This window comes from Dendrobates tinctorius, unplaced genomic scaffold (assembly GCF_039654945.1).
Source record: "Dendrobates tinctorius isolate UK_male_01 unplaced genomic scaffold, ASM3965494v1 ptg000012l, whole genome shotgun sequence".
In the NCBI taxonomy this organism is placed as follows: domain Eukaryota; kingdom Metazoa; phylum Chordata; class Amphibia; order Anura; family Dendrobatidae; genus Dendrobates; species Dendrobates tinctorius.
Window position 1 is genome coordinate 968,852 of NW_027361680.1, and position 22,757 is coordinate 991,608.

A 22,757-nucleotide genomic window follows, 5' to 3' on the forward strand; every position below is an offset into this window, starting at 1 on the left:
TGGAGATCGGGAGTCACATGCACAGGTCCTTCTCCAGATCTGATTGGTCCTTCTCAGGGATCTGGAAGCTTCCGGAAGGTCCCGGCTATAAAAGGTTCGCATGACCGCTGGGCCATGCGCTAGTATAGACTTTAGTTGCTGCCTGTGTGAATGATGACGGATGCATGGAATTGCAAAGGACTCTTTAAGATTCTCCTCCCTCTGATATTACGAGTGTGGATAGGGAACTAGTGATAAAGTCAGTGCCAGTCAGTGGCAAGTTACAGGCCACAGTGCATATCATCCACGGTACTAACGTCCGACAGTGTGCCTGCTACCGGGCATTGTCGTCCTGCGGAAGTGTCTGTCGCCGCGCTGCAGTCAGCAGTACTAATTGGCGTCTGCGTTTGTGACGCCGCACGCACAGTACGTCTAGAAGGACGCTGACCCTGTGTCTTGGGCCCGAGTCCTGTGACTATATACCGTGCGTGCATTCCGCTGAGACCTGTGAGTTCAACAGGCTCAGCATTTGTGTTTAATGCCTCGGCGTCTCTGTGAATTAACAGAGTCCGCCCAGCGCACACCGGGTGACGTTCAACCCGCGTGTGCTATACCACCATATTGAGCGTCTGCCATTACATAGCAGCAGTGTAACACCTCTGCACGGTGGACCCAGGCGGCGAACGCACTTTCTATTATTTATTATTTAGTGCGTTCCGCTATCCCTAACATGGGATCAGATGTGGAAAGTGAGCCAGGGGAGATGCAGGAAGGGATGGGAGTCACAGCATTTGGTGGTTGGGAGCAGATTTCCTGACGGATATTATCCATTTTTTATGTAAAGTGGGAGGCCAGGTCATCAGCACAAAGGTCTGTGATAGGGGCTTGTGCTTTCGGCCTGAGGAGGGAGTGAAAGGTGTCTAAAAGTTTCTTGGGGTTGCTGGCTAGTGAGGATATCAGGGTGGTGAAGTAGGTCTGTTTGGCGAGGTGAAGGGCAGCGTTATAGGTTCTTAACATAAATTTGAAGTGGATGAAATCTTCTGGTGTGTTGGTTTTTCTCCATAGGCGTTCAGCACTCCTAGAGCATCCCTGGAGAAGTTGAGTTTGCGATGTGAACCAGGGCTGTTTTACTCTGTGCTTGGAGGTTCTGATGGTGAGGGGAGCTACTTGGTCAATGGTGCTTCTAAGAGTGTCGTTGTAGTGACGAACAGTCAGATCAGGACAGGAAAAAGAGGAGATTGGGGACAGTGATGAGTGTGGGGAGTCTGAAAGTGTCTGAGGGTTAATGGCTTGCAGATTTCTGACTGTGTGGTAGGTAGGAGTGAGCTGGGGTGGGCGAGGATTTGTGAGCGTGAAGGAGAGACTGTTGTGGTCAGAGAGTGGAAGCGGTGAGTTATTTAGGTGGGAGATTGAACAGAGGCGGACAAAGACCAGATCAAGGGTGTTACCGTCCTTGTGTGTCTCAGAGGTTGAAAGCTGCGAGAGGCCTAGAGAGGTAGTTAGTGATAGAAGCTGGGATGCAGATGTGGAAGTAGGGCTGTTAATGGGGGATGTTGAAGTCTCCCAGGATAAGAGTTGGTAGTTCTAAGGACATGAAGTGCGGTAGCCAGGCCGAGAAATGGTCAAGGAAGTGGGTGGGTGAGCCTGGGGTCCGGTATATGACCGCTACTCTAAGGGAGAGGGGATGGAAGAGCCTGATGGTGTGGACCTCAAAAGAAGGGAATATGAGTGATGGAACCGGGGGGATGACCTGGAAAGTGCATTGTGGGGAAAGGAGTATGCAGACTCCACCACCATGTCTGTTTTTTGGTCTCAGGGAATGAGAGAATTGTAAGCCACCATAGGAAATGGCAGCAGGAGAGACAGTGTCAGAATCCTGAATCCAGGTTTCAGTGAGGGACAACAGATTAAGAGAGTTGTTCAGAAAGTAGTTTGCAGGAAAGGAAGCTTGTTACAAACAGACCGTGGATTCCAGAGGGCACAATTAAATGATGGAGATGAGGGAGTGCAAGTAATATTAATAAGGTTATTATGGTTTCGATATGAGGTAGGGTAGGGGTTGAGGTTGAGGGATTGTGGACCAGGGTTGGGGAGATGTCCCCTGAAATCAGTAGGAGTAGGAAGATAAAGAGCAAATAGTTGGAATTGTAAGTAGTTTTTTTCTGCGATGTGTTTGTGCAAGATGGGCTGAGGTTTCTCAGGAAGGTGAGGAGTGCATGGGAGCTGTACATGGGAGAGGGAAGTATAGAGGGGTTGATGTGTATGAGTGGTGATGGAGGGGGATGGGGTGGTGAATGTGGATGGCAGGGGAGCACAGGAGGAGAGAAATAAAGCACATGGTTAAAGGGGAAAGCAAAGTGTGGGTTACCTGATTCCTGCCCTGATTAACTGCCATGGATAACTGCCGTTTTCTTGATGCTTAGCTTCTGTGATGCTTTGCTTATGGGATGCTTGCGTGCTGCACCCCACACTGCATCTGCACCCCACACTGCGTGCTTCCCCTTAGGAACTACTACATATACTGTATAGGCCACACTACAGGGTCAGGAGAGAGGGATTGTGGGAGCTGGTTTGGGATAATTTGGCAGCTGAGGCCAGCACACCAGGGGATGGTTAGATGATCAAAGGTTAGAGAGATCAATGCCCCTCATGTTTTTGTTGTACCCCAGTACACAGTCCAGTTTGCAGACCTGTGTAGAGGTACCTCGTACAGTGCTGAGGGCGCTGCCATCACAGTGTATGGTGGTGAGGAGAAAGACATCCCTCTTGTCCTTGTACTTGACCCACAGCAGCTGGTCGCTACATTGGGCTCTGCTGTCAACCCTTCTGAGCATATGCTCAAGTAGCATCTTCGGGAGGCCTCTCTGATTTTTGTCAACAGTACCGCAGGCTGTGGTACCTCACACGGAGAGGGATTTGAAGAGTGGGATGCTGGTATAAAAGTTATCAGTGTAGAGGTGATAACCTTTATCCAGCAGTGGGTGCACCAAATCCCACACAATTTTTCAACTCACTCCCTGGATAGGAGGACACTCAGGGGGTTCAATCCTGGTGTCATTTCCTTCGTAAACTCTAAACCTGTGGATGTACCCTGAGGTACTCTCACACAGCTTATAGTTTGATTCCGTACCTGGCCCTCTTGCTGGGCAAGTACTGATGGAGTCCGAGCCTGCCCTTAAAATGAACCAAGGATTTATCCATGCAGATGTCCCTTTGGGGCATGTACACTTCAGCAAACGTTTTGTTGAAGTGTTCGATGACTGGCCAAACTTTGAACAGACGATCAAAGTTGGGGTCATCTCGTGGGGGACACTGTGCATTATGAGTATAATACAGGAATTTGTGGAAGGCCTGAAAACACGTCCGGGCCATGACCATTTAAAACACTGGAGTGTAATATAAAATATCAACACTCCAATATTGCCAAATTTCTGGCTTCTTCAGGATCCCCATGTGAAGGACCAGGCCCCAAAACTGCATCATTTCAACTGCGTCTACACAACACCAGTTAGAATATGATGAACCAGGGTTTTGCGCCAAAAATTGACGATCGTGCAAATTAGTTTCATCCACCATGAGGTTAACAAAATCCTCAGAGAAAAAGACTTTGAAAATATCTATTTCTGTGAGGCCGGTGGTGTCAAACTTGATTCCTGACTCTGCCACAAAATCAGGAATCAGTGGCTCGTAATTTTCTGGTGGTGAGGTCCTTACGGGGTCCGCAGTGGGGTGCACTGGTTCAGCTTCTTCTTCTAAAATGGTGGGTGCTGCCTCATCTTCTGTCCTGGGGCGTCTGCGTGACAGTTCCGCAGGACCCGAGGAGGAAGATGAGGAGGAGAAAGAGGATGAGGATGAAGAATCCAAAAAGTACTGAAATGTGGGATCCTCTCCCTCGCTATCAGTGTTGGAGGCAAGGAAAGAATATGCCTCCTCCAATGAAGAGCGCTGTTGGGACGAACTTGACAAGCGGGACATTTTTTTTTTAGTATAGTGCTTGTAGATGAAGAAAGATTGGGCAGGGATCAGCACTTATGGTTGTAGTCTTTCCTCTTTCTTTTTTCTTCTTTCTTCTATCTTTTTTCTTATGTCTTCTTTCTTCTGTCTTCTGCAGGGTGGGTGGTGTCACAGGCTGCTGTGGCACCACAAATCCCAGCACAGGAGGAGCTCTGACAGTGTGACCGCTCTGCAGGAATCCTCAACTAGTGTGAGGACCCCTGCCGAGCAAGTCACATACAGGTGCCACAGGTCACAGAGCGGTCATACCACTGCTGTGACCTGTCATTGGTGGGATGGATCATAAAATTGATCCCACCTATCAGAGCTTTTCTAGTGACCTTAGCAACTGCCCTAGGATCGCTCCGATCCTAGGCAGGTCACAGCCAGGTCACCAGCAGGGCACAGCGCGCGTAACACCGCAGCTGTGTCCTGTGATTGGCGCGATCGAAGATGGCATCGATCATGCCAATCAGCTTCTGCAAGCTCTGCCAGGCCTGTCTTAGGCACTGGCCTAGGATCAGTGCTATTGGTGCAATTGATACGATCGTCGATAGCATCAATCTGGGGGGTTTTCGCCGGTGCCTGGCATTGCCAGGTACCGACCTAGGATCGAGTACATCGGTACTCGATCTTAGCCTGGGACCTTGTTTCAGCCAATTTGATTGGCTGAAACAATGAGAGAGGCTGCGAATTGAACAGCCAATCACAGCAATTGGGAGTCCTGGGAGGCCGGAACAGCAGCCGGGATGCAACACCATCTTCCCTGAGGTAAGTTGGGGTCGGAATTTTAATGTGATCACCGCGACTTAAGTCACAGTATCACATTAAATGCCATGACGTACTATCCCATCCATAGAGATTAAGTCCCAGGTCACATGGACGGGATAGCACGTCCAATGTCAGAGAGGGGTTAATATATTTTGATGAATATTTCCATAACAATTTCAAATATTACAAGCAACACACTTAATAACAAATCTGTATAGTACATAAGTGTGGAGACATGTGGGGTCTGCGGACGCCCGGATCTCGGTAGCTGAAACTGCATGGACCAGGGGGTTGACCCACCGCACACTCGTTCTCTTTTCAATGTGGGCATAACACTACTCAGACAACACAGGGTGAGGGTAAAACAGTGTGGCAATACTTTACTGAGCTACAAAACAGGCAGATAATATGTAGAGCACTCCCAGAAAAATACCCCAATATGGCGCACATTACGGAATCTCACCCTTCTGCTGATTCGCTAGGATAAGAGCAGCTGTTACTTTGGAGATTCCAGTGTCGATTATCTCACCTGTGGCATGACACAGAGAGGGAGTAACAACAAGCTTTGGAAGGTGACAGTCCATTCAGGAACAAGGTCAGTTGAGCGGAGGGTCACAACCTGGCTTCTCCAAACATATCCATGGTTCAGCGATGGTCAATGGAGCAGATCTGCATTCTACATAGGGCTGAGGTCCCCTAAGCTGGCATCTTGTAGAATGATAAATCTGTGTCCCTCGTGATGAAGCCATGATGTCTTGGCTGCTACCCTGTCTCTGGTCCTTTGGATATTTGGATGTCTTGGCTGAATCTCCACCTCTAATTTTTACAGAGGCATATAACCTCTTTTTATAATTAACAAGTGTCCTTCATTCAGTGTTTACATAAAGAGTAAGAATGGTGATGAGATCAAGTAGCATAACTTAATTATTTAAACTAGTTGCATAGTTTTTCTTACTGTGTTTTAAAAGTCAACAAACTAGCTGGCCTGCATAATGCATAATTAACATATCAGTAAACATCACTAGTCATCAAGGAGAAGAGCACAATATGTTACATCAAATGTCAACTTCCAAGTCAATATTACAGGCAAACGCAAGCAAACATATGTTTTCTTGATCAACCAGAAAGAAACACATAAATTCAAAAGTCAACATATAGATAATAGTCTATTCTTCCCGACTTCCTAAAAATTGACATCCAGCTAAATCAGATAATTATTGTGGAGACACAATATTGTATGAGTTGTACCAGACAGTGGCAGGATTAGATCACTCATAAGACAACATTTTTACAGTGATCAGATGCCCTCAGAATAGGAGACTTATTGCGGCTGTAAGAATCCTGCTACTGACATTTTAACTGCATTAATCACCAGGAAATCATTATCCACGCAGAAATATCTTCAGGTTCAGAAATAGAAAGTAAGCACTAGGAGTCAGGCCTGGACTTTAGGGATGGCTAAGCTCCCTGAAGCTGCATTCTCTGATAGCCGTTTGTGATTTGCAAGATTTGTGAGCTGGAGTATTGTCATGTAGCAGCAACACACCTGCTGAAAACTCCCAACTGAATGCCTCACGTAATGCCTTCATAGTTGAAACATTGGTATCTCAAGTAATTGTTGTCTTGTCTGGAATGAATTCTAGTAATTAAACGCTTTCTGTATCAAAAAAGCTGTTACCATGATCTTCTCAGCTGACTGCTAGACTCAAAATTTCTCTTTTATTTGGTCTCAGGATAACCGTAGCGGACTAATGTTTCATCATCTATAATAATTCAAGAATGGAAGTCTCGTGGATTTCCTCTAGGCATGTCTAAATTTTCTTGGCTAAATTTCTGGCGACAATCATGGCACCCACTGAACTGACCTTCAACATCAAAATATCATGAATGATTTAAGAAACTGTGCCATCTAAAAATGCCCAATTCATGAGCTATAACATGGACCTTGATCCAAATTTATGGCCTCAACTTTACAGGACATTTCCTCTAAAAAGGTTTTGATAGGTTGCCCTGAATGAGGGTCACCTTCAATTGCTTCACTACCCTATTTTAACTGCTTGGCCAAAAACTTTTATTGGTGGTAGGAAGGTGCATCATTACCATATACAGCAATGATCCTTTCATGGATTTCTTTAGGCTTCTTTTCTTCTTTGTAAGAAATTTAATCATGGAATGAAGCTCCAAATCCCTCACTTTCTTTGTAGAGCTGCACTGTACAGCACATGCTGTCCTGTCATTTCAAGAGCTTTCAACAGACTGAACTTCTACTGTATAGGAGTAAATGTTAGCACAGTCAAACAGGGAGGTGCCACACAGTAGGTTCCGAAACCTTATAACCAAGTTTCAAATACCGGGCACACTCAGGGATTTTTGGTGCAAAACAATCATAGTTTTAATACATACAGTAGCCAATAGAGTTGAGCGAGACGGGTCGTTCAAATTCAAAAGTCGCAGACTTTCGCTAAAGTCGAGTTTCACCAATCGAAACCCGACCATAGCGTGAGGTCGGCCATGAGGTCGCCGACTCGAGCGCCAAAGTCGCGTTTCCCATAATGCTTCCAGCGCCTTTTCTCAGCCAATGATCAAGGACGGACACTGTGGGCAACGCGATGACATGGGGAGCGGCCACCACCATCTTAGAGAAGGGCATTGCAGTGATTGGCTGGCTTTGTGTGGCGTCACAGTGGATATAAAAGCCCTGAACGCCGACCGCCATCTTACTGCTGCCGATCTTAGCATAGGGAGAGCTTGCTGCTGCTCGGTCTCAATAGGGAGAGTGTTTAGGCAGGAAAAAAAAAACTGTGCTTCTGCTGATAGCGATTTTCACTGTACAACACAGTTAGTGTGCAGTGACGCAAGGATATTTTTGTGTGCAGCAGCTCTGGTGGTTATTAGGCTACCTTGTAAGGCTACCTGATAGCTGCATTGCTGTTTGCACACTGCTGTGCAGACTGCTTTTTTCAAAGCAAAAATAATTTTATTCCTTTTGCCTGCACAGTTACCGAACGTTCATTTTTTCACACACCACCGAGTACCGGCTGGTATCACGGACAAATACATGCTATCTGTGTGTGACTCCGAAAAAAGATAGATGGAGATTTTCATTCTCCCATACATACACCGTATAGAGCTGTCCGCTTATCAAACAGTATTGTATATCTGCTGTTTGTATTGCGGTCAACTCTATACAGAGACAGCGTGTGTGTGTGAGTGTGATGACCGTCTGGTGCGACTCTGGACTGCAATTGAGACAGCACCCCGAGCAACCCTGAGACCCTTTACCCCAATACAGGGGTCTGGAATTACAGCAGAGCCCAGGAGGTAGCTGTCTGTATAAGAGCAGTGGACCAGGCAGGACGGTCGCCAGAGAGGGATAAATTAACGGAACCGAAGGAGTAGTCAGGAGTCCAGATCTAAACCAGGCGGGCGGCAGAAGTACAAAATCGGCAGACAGTAACACAGTCAAAATCCAGGCCAAAGGTCAGAGTCTTAAACCAGGAGGGCAATAGAGGTACAAAATCGGCAGACAGTAGCAGAGTCAAAAATCCAGGCCAAGGTCAGAGGTTTAAACCAGGAGGGCAGCAGAGGTACAAAATCGGCAGACAGTAGCAGAGTCAAAAATCCAGGCCAAGGTCAGAGGTTTAAACCAGGAGGTCAGCAGAGGTACAAAATTGGCAGACAGTAGCAGAGTCAAAAATCCAGGCCAAGGTCAGAGGTTTAAACCAGGAGGGCAGCAGAGGTACAAAATCAGCAGGCAGTATCAGAGTCAAAATCCAAGGCTAAGGTCAGAGTCAGCAATAGCAAATAACACACTAGTACACTGGGGAAACCAAGACTATATCTGGCGGCCTGCAAGACAGGCCCCAAGGTATTTGAAGGATCAGGCTATCCCTCACAGGCTCACAGTCTGATGACGTCATTTGGACCGCCCCCAGGACCAGGCCAGATGGTGATGCACCAACCCCTTCATGACTGACAGAGGAGTGGAGCCTGCGCCCACCAGATGCCTGCTCAGGAGTCCCTTCTCTGCCACCACCCACGGGCGAACCACGGCGCCTCCTAGTGGTCAAGGCAGGAACAGCAGTCTTCGAGTCTGACGGCGACGCGACAATCTGGCGCCTCTCAGTGGCCGAGGCAGGAACAGCAGTCTCTGTGTCTGACGGCAACGTGACAGTACCCCCCCTTCTAAGAGGGGCCTCCAGACCCTCAAAACCTGGTTTGTTAGGGTGAAAGAGGTGAAATTTCCTGATCAACCCTTTGGCATGAATGTCACCAGCAGGGACCCAGGACCTCTCCTCTGGACCGTAGCCCTTCCAGTGCACCAGATACTGCATGGACCCTCTCACTAAGCGGGAGTCAAGGATACCCTGGACTTTGTATTCCAGTGCACCCCTGACCAAAACTGGAGGAGGAGGGGACTGGACTGGATGAATTCGAGAGCGGTACAATTTGAGGAGAGACTTGTGGAAAACATTTGGCAGTTTGAATGACTGAGGGAGTTTCAGACGAAAAGCTACTGGGTTAATCACTTCAATAATTTCGTATGGACCAATGAATCTGGGACCCAGTTTGGCAGACGGCACCTTAAGCCTAATATTCCTGGTAGAAAGTCAGACTTTGTCTCCAGCTCCCAGGTGCGGCCCCTTGGATCGTCTGTTAGCAGCCGAAGCTTGTCAAGCATGAGCCCCTTTTAAGTTTATATTAACTTATGACTAGACCTTTTTTAACTGATGGATAGACCTTTCTATCCCAGGAAGTTCTGACATCTTAGCAGAGAATGAACCAAAGCGTGGGTGCAGCCCATGATTACAGAAAAAAGGAGTAGTCTTGATGGACTCCTGGTACTGATTGCTTAGGGCAAACTCTGCTAATGGCAGATGTTCCACCCAATCGGACTAATGCTCAGAGACATAACAACAGAGATGCTGTTCAAGAGCCTGGTTGGTGCGCTCGGTTTGACCATTGGTTTCAGGGTGATAGGCAGAGGAGATGGACAATTCAATGCCAATTCGTTTACAGAACGTCCGCCAAAATTTCGAGACGAACTGGGTACCCCTGTCGGACACAATATTCACGGGAGCACCATGCAGTCGTACCACATGAGTAATGAACAGTTTGCTCAGGGTTTCGGAATTAGGTAGTCCAGACAGAGGAACAAAATGACACTGCTTACTAAACCTATCAATCACCACCCAGATACACGTCTTCCCTTCTGAGGGCGGAAGGTCAGTAATAAAGTCCATGGAGATGTGAGTCCAAGGACCCTCAGGGGTAGGCAAGGGCTGGAGCCAGCCGGCAGGGCGATTATGGGGAGATTAGCGCGAGCACAGATTTCACAAGCAATTACATAGTCCATACAATCCTTTACTACAGTAGGCCACCAAAAATTCCTGGTCACCAGTCTGATGGTGTTATTGATACCTGGATGTCCTGCAAGAACAGAATCATGCAATTCCTTCAGAACTTGATGACGGTATGTGGCCGGAACAAACAATTTTTGGGGAGGATTAGTGTCAGGGGCTTGTTTTGGAGATCTACGGATTTCCTCCAGAAGATCCAAAGACACAGCCGAAACTACAATCCCGTTGGCCAATATCGGAGTTGGTTCAGAGTCCTCGACCTGTAAGGGGCAAAAACTTCGAGAGAGGGCATCAGCCCTTACATTCTTAGTACCTGGTCGGAAAGTGATCACAAAATCAAATCTAGAAAAGAACAAGGCCCACCTTGCCTGTCTAGGATTGAGTCTTTTTGCTGACTCCAAATAGGCCAGGCTTTTGTGATCTGTAATCACGGTGATCTTATGTTTGGCACCTTCGAGGAAGTGGCGCCATTCCTCGAAAGCCCATTTTATTGCCAACAATTCCCGATTCCCTATATCATAATTCCTCTCAGTGGAGGAGAATTTTCGGGAAAAGAAGGCACATGAATGAAGTTGAGTGAGGGATGCAGTGCCTTGTGATAGCACTGCTCCTACTCCAACTTCACAGGCATCTACCTCTACAATAAGGGGACGGTCCAGATCCGGCTGAAACAATATCGGGTTGGAGAAGAAACATTCCTTTAAAATAGAAAATGCTTGAAGAGCCTCATGCTTCCAGTTCACCACATCCGCCCCTTTCCGAGTCAAATCCATGAGGGGTTTGGCGATATCCGAAAACCCTTTAATGAATTTGCGATAATAGTTAGTAAAACCTAAAAATCGCTGCAGCTCTTTGAGAGATTTGGGTTGTACCCATTCCTTAATGGGTTGGATCTCGGCAGGATCCATGCAAAACTCTTTAGTTGAGACAATGTACCCCAGAAACTGTATCTCCTCAGCCATGAAAACGCATTTCTCAAATTTGGCGAATAGAGAATGCTCTCTAAGTCTTTGGAGAACAGAACGAACATGTTGGACGTGCGTCATAAGGTCAGCAGAGTAGATCAGGATGTCATCCAAATAAACAACTACATATACCACACAAATGTCTCTGAAGATATCGTTCACAAAATTCTGAAACACTGCAGGTGCGTTACTGAGCCCAAACGGCATTACGAGGTACTCAAAGTGGCCAAGTGGTGTGTTAAACGTGGTCTTCCACTCATCTCCCTTTCTTATGCGGACAAGATTATACGCTCCTCGAAGGTCAAGCTTAGTAAACTAACGAGCCCCCAACAGCTGATTAAAAAGATCAGGGATGAGTGGAAGCGGATACTGGTCTTTCACAGTGATTGCGTTTAACTCACGGTAATCAATGCAAGGTCTGAGACCACCATCTTTCTTTTCCACAAAAAAGAACCCAGCTCCAACAGGTGAGGTGGATGGTCTAATAAACCCTTTACGTAAACTGTCTGCTATGTAGTCTTTCATGGCCTGACGCTCTGGACCAGAGAGATTAAATATTCTCCCCTTTGGGAGACGAGAATCCGGTATCAAGTCTATGGGGCAATCGTACCTTCTGTGCGGGGGGTAATTTCTCTGATTCCACTATGGAAAAAACATCCTCATAATCTCTAAATGCATAAGGTACAAAGGGAGGTTTGATTTTAACTTGGTTCACTGATAGCGATATACAGTTATCCTGACACTGTGGACTCCAGCGCACAATATCACCCAGGTGCCAGTCTATGACCGGATTATCTTTGCGCAACCATGGCATACCCAGAATAACTGCAGATGATAAGTTATCGATAACAAAAAATGACACATGTTCAGCATGTAATGACCCCAGTGACATTGCTATTTCTGTAATAACAAACTCCACTCCACCCTGGACAATAAATGTGCCATTAATTGCAGTGGTTTTAATGGGGCCATTAAGCCTTAGTAGTGGTACACCAATATTCCTTGCAACCAAGAAATCAATGAAGTTTCCCTCAGAACCACTATCCACATAAGCTTCCAAACACAGAGATTTCTTAAGGTATGACAGAGAGATGGGTAAAAAAAACTTTAGTGGCATCTGCCGGCAATACCTGGGCAACTGGGCAGGCCTCACCAGAGCTGCCCAGGGGCCGACGTCCCGAGAGTGAAGACTTCTGACGTCCAGTGTTTTCCCTGAAGTTCCCAGACTGCAGCATGCTTGTGCAGGAGGATAGGAGTGTTCCTCCAGGCTGCAATGAAGCAGGTAACAGGTGCTTTCAGCCAGAGAATCAGATAAGGCAGTGAGGCAGGAGAAAAAAAAGTTCAGGGATAATGCTTTTATATATACGCTGGATATACTGTATATAAAAAACGATTTTTTTTTGGGCCAGATATAATGTGACGACCATCTGGTGGGAGTCTGGACAGCAATTGAGACAGCACCCCAAGCAACCCTGAGACCCTTTACCCCAATACAGGGATCTAGATTTACAGCAGAGCCCAGGAGGTAGCTGTCTGTATAAGAGCAGCGGACCAGGCAGGACGGTCGCCAGAGAGGGATAAATTAACGGAACCAAAGGAGTAGTCAGGAGTCCAGATCTAAACCAGGCAGGCGGCAGAGGTACAAAATCGGCAGACAGTAGCAGAGTTAAAATCCAGGCCAAGGTCAGAGGTTTAAACCAGGAGAGCAGCAGAGGTACAAATTCGGCAGACAATAGCAGAGTCAAAAATCCAGGCCAAGGTCAGAGGTTTAAACCAGGAGGGCAGCAGAGGTACAAAATCAGCAGGCAGTATCAGAGTCAAAATCCAAGGCTAAGGTCAGAGTCAGCAATAGCAAATAACACACTAGTACACTGGGGAAACCAAGACTATATCTGGCGGCCTGCAAGACAGGCCCCAAGGTATTTGAAGGATCAGGCTATCCCTCACAGGCTCACAGTCTGATGACGACATTTGGACCGCCCCCAGGACCAGACCAGATGGTAATGCACCAACCCCTTCATGACTGACAGAGGAGTGGAGCCTGCGCCCACCAGATGCCTGCGCAGGAGTCCCTTCTCTGCCACCACCACCCACGGGCTAACCACGGCGCCTTCTAGTGGTCGAGGCAGGAACAGTCATCCCCGAGTCTGACGGCGACGTGACAGTCCGGCGCCTCCCAGTGGCCGAGATTGGAACAGCAGTCCTCGAGTCTGATGGCGACGTGACAATCCGGCGCCTCCCAGTGGCCGAGGCAGGAACAGCAGTCCCTGTGTCTAACGGCGACGTGACAGTAAGACTTTGTAAATACATATACGGAAATTTAAATTTTTACATACACCGTATAGAGCTGTCCACTTGTCAAACAGTATACTATATCTGCTGTTTGATAATGGTCAAATCTATACAGAGACAGCGTGTGTGTGTGACTCCGTTAAAAAATAGACGGAGATTTAAAATGTTTCCATACATATACCGTATTGAGCTGTCCGCCTGTCAAACAGTATCCTATATCTGCTGTTTGATTACGGTCAAATCTATACAGAGACAGCGTGTGTGTGAGAGTCCGTAAAAAAATAGACGGAGATTTAAAATTTTCCATACATACACCGTATAGAGCTGTACGCTCCTCACATACTACCGTGTACCGGCTGGTATCACGGACAAATACATGCTATCTGTGTGTGACTCCGTAAAAAGATAGACGGAGATTTTCATTTTCCCATACATACACTGTATAGAGCTGTCCGCTTGTCAAACAATATCGTATATATGCTGTTTGATTACAGTCAAATCTATACAGAGACAGCATGTGTGTGTGACTCCGATAAAAATAGACGGAGAATTAAAATTTTCCATACATACACCGTATCGAGCTGTCCGCTTGTCAAACAGTATCCTATATCTGCTGTTTGATGACGGTCAAATCTATACAGAGACAGTGTCTGTGTGTGACTACAGAAAAAAATAGATGTAGATTTTCATTTTTCCATACCTACAACGTATAGAGCTGTACGCTCCTCACACACTACCGTGTACCAGCTGGTATCATGGACAAATACATACTATCTGTGTTTGACTCCGTAAAAAAATAGACAGAGATTTAAAATTGTCCATACATACACCATATACAGCTGTCCGCTTCTCAAACAGTATCGTATATCTGCTGTTTGGATTATGGCCCAATCTATACAGAGACAGCGCGTGTGTGTGTGAGTCCGTAAATACATAGACAGACATTTCCATTTTTGCATACATCGTATAGAGATGTCTGCTTCTCTAACATAATCGTATATCTGCTGTTCGCTTTACAGTCACATCTACACAGAGTCATCGTGTGTGTGAGACTCCGTAAATACATATACGGACATTTCCATTTCTCCATACACCATATTGAGCTGTCCGCTTCTCAATCAGTATCGTATATCTGCTGTTCGCTTTACGGTCACATCTATAGAGAGTTATCGTGTGTGTGTGAGACTCCGTAAATACATATACAGACAATTTCCATTTCTCCATACACCGTATTGAGCTGTCCGCTTCTCAAACAGTATTGTATATCTGCTGTTCGCATTATGGTCACATCTATACAGACACAGCGTGTGTGTGTGAGACTCCAGAAATACATATACAGACATTTCCATTTTTCAATACACCATATAGAGCTGTCCACTTCTCATACAGTACCGTATATCTGCTGGTTGTATTACGGTCAAATACATACTGCCAGAGCATCTGTGTGTGACTGCTGAAACAAATATACGGAGATTGACACTTTCACCAAAAACATATACAGCTGTACACTTCTGATACAGTACCGTATATCTTCTGGTTGGATTATGGTCAAATACATACTGGGAGAGCGTCTGTGAGTAACAAAATATATACGGAGATTTAAATTTTTCCATACACTTTACACAGCTGTACGCTCCTCATACAGTACCATATCTCTGCTGGTATTTTTGGTACATTTTCCCAAACATGAGGAGGTATGGTGGAAAAGGCAGCGTACGTGGGCGTGGGGGCGCGGCTGGTAATGATGGTGGTGGTGGTGCATCTGCTGGTTATGGCAAAAGCACAATAGCAGCTAAGGCAGGAGGTGTTGAGCCTGCGTCATCGTCTGGCACAAGAAGGCCTTTAAGGTTCCCTTTTCTGGGAGTAGGTAAACCGCTTTTAAAGCCGGAGCATCAGGAACAGGTTTTGGCTTACATTGCCGAAACAGCCTCCAGCTCTATTGCCTCCTCTTCTGAAGTTACAAATACTGCAAGCACAGAGTCGTCAGTGCAGACTTCTGGTCAGGAACAACATCTTTCCTTGTGTCCTGTACCCACACCAAAAGTGAAGGATGCCGCGCAGCACACACTTCAGATTACTCCATGGAGCTCTTTTCACATACCATGCCAGGGTTATCAAGTCAAATCCTGAATTCCCCAGTCCAAGATGAATGAGAGATAGAGTGCACTGATGCACAGCCACTACTAGATGATTCTGCTGGTACATTCACCCACAGCACTACATTCCCCTCGCACTCTGCAGAGCCAGAATCTGACTCTGATGAAACTCAGGTGCCTCTTCCCGCATACTATACCACCTTACACAGTGATACAGAGGAAGGTGCAGATGAAAGTGCCGGTTCCCTGAGCAGGTGGGGGGGGCTTACTTGTGGGCGACGGCACTGGCACAGGACCCCGATAGTACGCTAAAGTGTCTCTGCCGGTGGGAGGGCCCACTCGCTGTCAGACACACCGGCGTACTATGATGGGCCCTGTGCCAGTGCTGTCACCCATGAGTGTCCCCCCCGCTTGCTCATGGCCACAGCACATGCAATACTTACCTCTCCCTGCTCCACCGCCGTGACGTCTTCCGCGTTTCCTGACATTGATATTCAGGTCAGAGAGCGTGATGACATCACGTCTGTATGTCCTCTGCCTAAACAGTCCAAGTGCAGAGAGCTGGAAGATGTTGATGCTGAGGAGTCCAGAGTAGAACAGTGCCCAGCAAGGAGAGGTATTTAACTTTTTTAAAGGTTGGGAGCAATTTTTGGGGAGCACTATACACTGAAGAATGAGATATGGGGCCCATCATACACTGAAGATTCATCCATTTGGCCCACCATATACTGGAGCATTCCAAATGGGGGACATCAGACACTGGAGCAGCATTTACAGGACACGCTATACACTGGATCATTAGAAATGGGGCCCATTATATATGGAGCATTATTTGAGCCCATAAGACACTGGAGCATCATCCATGGGGCCCATCATATACTGGAACATTCTAAATGGGGGACATCATACACTGGAGCAGCATTTACGGGGCACATTACACACTGGAGCATTAGAAATGGGGCCCATTATATATGGAGCATTATTTGGGCCCATAAGACAGTGGATCATCATTCATGGGGACCAACATATACTGTAGCATTATGTGGAGCTCGTCATATAATGTATGGAACTTTATATGGGACCAATTATTCTGTATGGAGAAATATATGGGGCTCATTATTCTGTATGGCGCACTATGTGGTGGCCATAATACTGTATGGAGTAATATACTGTCCGTTTTTTGAGCTATTGGAGAATTTAAAATAGATATCAGTCATGGCATGTAAGAAGTGAAGTATTTTTCATTGTACTATACCAATATTTCCCTGCCGTATCGGAGCATCATGAATTGTGGTATATGTTAAAGGGGCCCACTGACACTCTTTGGCTCGGGCCACACGAAAACCTGGAGCCAGCCCTTCCCCCCCCACAACTTTAGCCAAATAACCCCCAGTTTTCAATGCGTAACTATTATTATAAAGTAAATTAAGGTTGACAAGCTTAAGTAATAAGTATTAATGCTGTTGGCATTGAAATGGGCACTGTAGGTGTGTTTACTGTCCTCCACTCCCTGACGACTTTGCTTCCCCATTGACTTAATAATAATAATAAATTTTATTTTTATAGCGCCGACATATTCCGCAGCACTTTACATTTCAGAGGGGATTTGTACAGACAATAGACATTGCAGCATAACAATAATCACATACAGTAGATTATAACAAATACCAAGAGGAAGGAGGGCCCTGCTCGCAAGCTTACAGTCTATGAGGAAAGAGGTAGACACGAAAGGTGGGTGGTAACAGTTGCCCTGATTGTATGGACCAGCCATAATGTTAAGTGTGTAACAGTACAGACACAGACACAGACACATTGACTTGCATTGGGTTTTGTGTTTCAGTCGGACCCCGACTTTTCCCTATAGTCGGCCTATTTCGTTCAACTCGACTTTTGAGAAAAGTCATGAAACCGGACTTGACCTTAAAAAAGGCAAAGTCGCTCATCTCTAGTAGCCACTAGTTACAAACGTTTCGGTCGTGATAGACCTTCATCAGTGTACTAGGGTTAATTTCTAGATGCTAGTGTGAGTAAATCACAAATAGTAGCCAAAGATCAGGTAATAAAGAGTGTAGCCCAGAGCATAGGTGGTCAGTGACCTGAAATCAGGTATGCCAAAATAGGTATATGCTGGGTATCCTATGTTGCAGTATCCACCGCAAGACAGGGAACTTCTACTGTGTTTGTTCCATGTTCTGACGTGTCTCAACATGCACAGTACACTCATCTCTCTAGCAATGACAGAACATGCTGGGGTAGATAACTCATTAAACATCCCTTGTAATTGGTAGAATACAGATGTTACCTGATTTACTATCGCTTATTGTCATACCTTAAACTGGATGTGACTCAGAAGGTTGAACTTCTCGGCATACATTTGGAAATACTCCATAATTTTAGAGTTGTGCATGTAATTTGGAAAATGTTCAGGAATTGGGTAATCACTAAAACACATCATTTCCTTAGATGTATTAATAATCACAGATTTATAGATGCTGGCTCTGTCATCTTCAGCATTAAACTGTAAAAACAAATAATAACAAATGCTTTACAATACAGTAGAAAGTGTAATGATTTACTACCTAGTATGATACAGTCTTGTAAAATAAGTCTTGTTAGGCTATGTGCCCACGTAGAGTTTTTCAAGCGTTTTTTTCCTGAGCTGAAACGCATGACCTTGCCAGGGAAAACACATACGCTTTTTGACGCGCATTTTTGACACGATTGTCAAGCGTTTTGACATGCGTTTTCCTATGCGTTTTTGCAATTACAGTGTATGTATGCGGAATCGCACGCGATTCCACACAATTAATGAACATGCTGCGTTTTTTTCCACTAAGCGTTTCCGCAGTGGAAAATAACGCACCATTAGCACAACATGTGCGTTTTCCATTCTATTACATTAGATGCTTTTCTTAAGCGTTTCCGCAGCAGAAACACTTGTCTAAAAGCGCTGCGGAAACGCGTAAAAAAACGCAACGTGGGCACACAGCCTTACTGTCCGTTGTCTTTTGCCAAGTGATAACTAAAAAAATCAGACTTTGCAATAAATTTCCCCTCATTAGCTTTCTATTGTGGAACAAATAGGAGGGATACAAGTTGTGACTAGAGTTGAGCGATACCGTCCGATACTTCAAAGTATCGGATCGGAATGGATCGGCCGATCTTAAAAAAAAAAGTATCGGTATCGCCGATTCCGATACCGGAAGTCCCATTCAAGTCTATGGGACTTCCGGTATCGGAATAAGAAAAATCCTGTTTTTCCCTTGTAAGCCTCTCTGGGGTCTGTACGGGCCTTTCGGGGGGCTGTGCCGGCCTGCCAGGGGGTCTGTGCAGGCTCCGGTGGTCTGTGCCGGCCTGCCGGGGGGCTGTGCCGGCCTGCCAGGGGGGCTGTGCAGGCTCCGGGGGGCTGTGCCGGCCTGCCGGGGGGCTGTGCAGGCTTCGGGGGGCTGTGCCGGCCTGCCGGGGGGCTGTGCAGGCTTCGGGGGTCTGTGCAGGCATCGTCCGATGGGACTACAAGTCCTATCGGGCGATGCCTGCTACCATGACAGTGATTGACACATTAGCCAATGATGGGACAGTAGTAGTCCCATAATCCGGCTAATGTGTTGAATGTAAAAAAAAAAAAAAAATTACATGCTACATACATACAACATGCATACTACATACATACTACATTCATACTACATACTACATACATGCTACATTCATACTACATATATACTACATGCAACATACATACTACATACATACTACATGCAACATACATACTACATATATACTACATGCATGCAACATGCATACTACATATATACTACATGCTACATACATACTACATATATGCTACATACATACTACATACATACTACATGCATGCTACATACATACTACATACATACTACATATATGCTACATACATACTACATGCTACATACATACTACATATATACTACATGCATGCTACATACATACTACATGCTACATACATACTACATATATACTACATACATACCACATACATACTACATACATACTACATACATACTACATGCTACATACATACTACATATATACTACATGCATGCTACATACATACTACATGCTACATACATACTACATATATACTACATACATACTACATACATACTACATGCATACTACATACATACTACATGCTACATACATACTACATATATACTACATGCATGCTACATACATACTACATGCTACATACATACTACATATATACTACATGCATGCTACATACATACTGCATGCTACATGCATGCTACATACATACTACATACATACTACATGCTACATACATACTACATACATACTACATGCATGCTACATACATACTACATGCTACATACATACTACATACATACTACATGCATGCTACATACATACTACATGCTACATACATACTACATATATACTACATGCATGCTACATACTACATATATACTACATACATACTACATATATACTACATGCATGCTACATACATACTACATGCTACATACATACTACATATATACTACATGCATGCTACATACATACTGCATGCTACATGCATGCTACATACATACTACATACATACTACATGCTACATACATACCACATATATACTACATACATACTACATACAATACATTCATACAATACATACATAGACATACAGTACATATAACATAGAGTAACATACTTACCAATACTTGTCACATTGTTCCCCGAAGCCATTGTCTTTTACAGAATAAATATTAACATAACAAACCACAAAAATACTCACCCACGATCCGAAGCAGTCCACGAGTGTGTCCCACAACGATCTTGGGTAGAGAACTGCAGCATCAGCTGTTGCTGCCGTTCTCTACGGGCTGCAGGAATCCAATGACGGAAGGTAGGTATCCTTCCGCACTGTATTCCTCCGCCACTTAAAAAAAAAAAAGTCCCTAGTCTCACTTTATGCCATTGCTGTGTGGGAAATTCCCACGCAGCAATGGCATAAAGTGAGACTAGGGACTTTTTTTTTTTTTAAGTGGCGGAGGAATACAGTGCGGAAGGATACCTACCTTCCGTCATTGGATTCCTGCAGCCCGTAGAGAACAGCAGCAACAGCTGATGCTGCAGTTCTCTACCCAAGATCGTCGTGGGACACACTCGTGGACTGCTTCGGATCGTGGGTGAGTATTTTTGTGGTTTGTTATGTTAATATTTATTCTGTAAAAGACAATGGCTTCGGGGAACAATGTGACAAGTATTGGTAAGTATGTTACTCTATGTTATATGTACTGTATGTCTATGTATGTATTGTATGAATGTATTGTATGTAGTATGTATGTAGTATATATGTGGTATGTATGTAGCATGTAGTATGTATGTAGTATGTATGTAGCATGCATGTAGCATGCAGTATGTATGTAGCATGCATGTAGTATATATGTAGTATGTATGTAGCATGTAGTATGTATGTAGCATGCATGTAGTATATATGTAGTATGTATGTAGTATATATGTAGTATGTAGTATGTAGCATGCATGTAGTATATATGTAGTATGTATGTAGCATGTAGTATGTATGTAGCATGTAGTATGTATGTAGCATGTATGTAGTATGTATGTAGTATATATGTAGTATGTATGTAGTATATATGTAGCATGCATGTAGTATATATAAAGTATGTATGTAGCATGTAGTATGTATGTAGTATATATGTAGTATGTATGTAGCATGTAGTATGTAGCATGTAGTATGTATGTAGCATGTAGTATGTATGTAGTATGTATGTAGTATATATGTGTTATGTATGTAGTATATATGTGTTATGTATGTAGTATGTATGTAGTATGTATGTAGTATGTATGTAGCATGTAGTATGTATGTAGCATGCATGTAGTATGTATGTAGTATGTATGTAGCATGTAGTATGTATGTAGTATGCATGTAGTATGTATGTAGCATGCATGTAGTATATATGTAGTATGTATGTAGCATGTAGTATGTATGTAGCATGCATGTAGTATGTATGTAGTATGTATGTAGTATATATGTAGTATGTATGTAGCATGTAGTATGTATGTAGCATGCATGTAGTATATATGTAGTATGTATGTAGCATGTAGTATGTATGTAGCATGCATGTAGTATGTATGTAGTATGTATGTAGTATATATGTAGTATGTATGTAGCATGTAGTATGTATGTAGCATGCATGTAGTATATATGTAGTATGTAGTATGTATGTAGTATATATGTAGTATGTATGTAGCATGTAGTATGTATGTAGCATGCATGTAGTATGTATGTAGTATGTATGTAGCATGTAGTATGTATGTAGCATGTAGTATGTATGTAGCATGCATGTAGTATGTATGTAGTATGTATGTAGTATGTATGTAGTATATATGTGTTATGTATGTAGTATATATGTGGTATGTATGTAGTATGTATGTATGTAGTATGTATGTAGCATGTAGTATGTATGTAGCATGCATGTAGTATGTATGTAGTATGTATGTAGCATGTAGTATGTATGTAGCATGCATGTAGTATGTATGTAGTATGTATGTAGCATGTAGTATGTATGTAGCATGCATGTAGTATATATGTAGTATGTATGTAGCATGTAGTATGTATGTAGCATGCATGTAGTATGTATGTAGTATATATGTAGTATGTATGTAGCATGTAGTATGTATGTAGCATGCATGTAGTATGTATGTAGTATGTAGTATGTATGTAGTATATATGTAGTATGTATGTAGCATGTAGTATGTATGTAGCATGCATGTAGTATGTATGTAGTATGTATGTAGCATGTAGTATGTATGTAGCATGCATGTAGTATGTATGTAGTATGTATGTAGTATGTATGTAGTATATATGTGTTATGTATGTAGTATATATGTGGTATGTATGTAGTATGTATGTAGCATGTAGTATGTATGTAGCATGCATGTAGTATGTATGTAGCATGTATGTAGTATGTATGTAGCATGTAGTATGTATGTAGCATGCATGTAGTATGTATGTAGTATGTATGTAGCATGTAGTATGTATGTAGCATGCATGTAGTATATATGTAGTATGTATGTAGCATGTAGTATGTATGTAGCATGCATGTAGTATGTATGTAGTATGTATGTAGTATATATGTAGTATGTATGTAGCATGTAGTATGTATGTAGCATGCATGTAGTATATATGTAGTATGTATGTAGTATGTAGTATGTATGTAGTATATATGTAGTATGTATGTAGCATGTAGTATGTATGTAGCATGCATGTAGTATGTATG

At 44.1% G+C, this 22,757-nt stretch overlaps 1 protein-coding gene across 4 annotated transcripts in view; it reads right to left on the bottom strand.

Annotated features, from left to right (window-relative positions):
• The window catches only part of LOC141065779 (flavin-containing monooxygenase 5-like), an 816,973-nt gene that overhangs the window by 768,224 nt on the left and 25,992 nt on the right, over positions 1-22,757 (bottom strand). For all 4 annotated transcript variants that reach the window (XM_073557933.1, XM_073557934.1, XM_073557939.1 and 1 more), the window contains one exon: positions 17,786-17,974. In XM_073557933.1, coding sequence (XP_073414034.1) covers positions 17,786-17,974 — 189 coding nt within the window. The remainder of the gene's footprint in view (positions 1-17,785; positions 17,975-22,757) is intronic.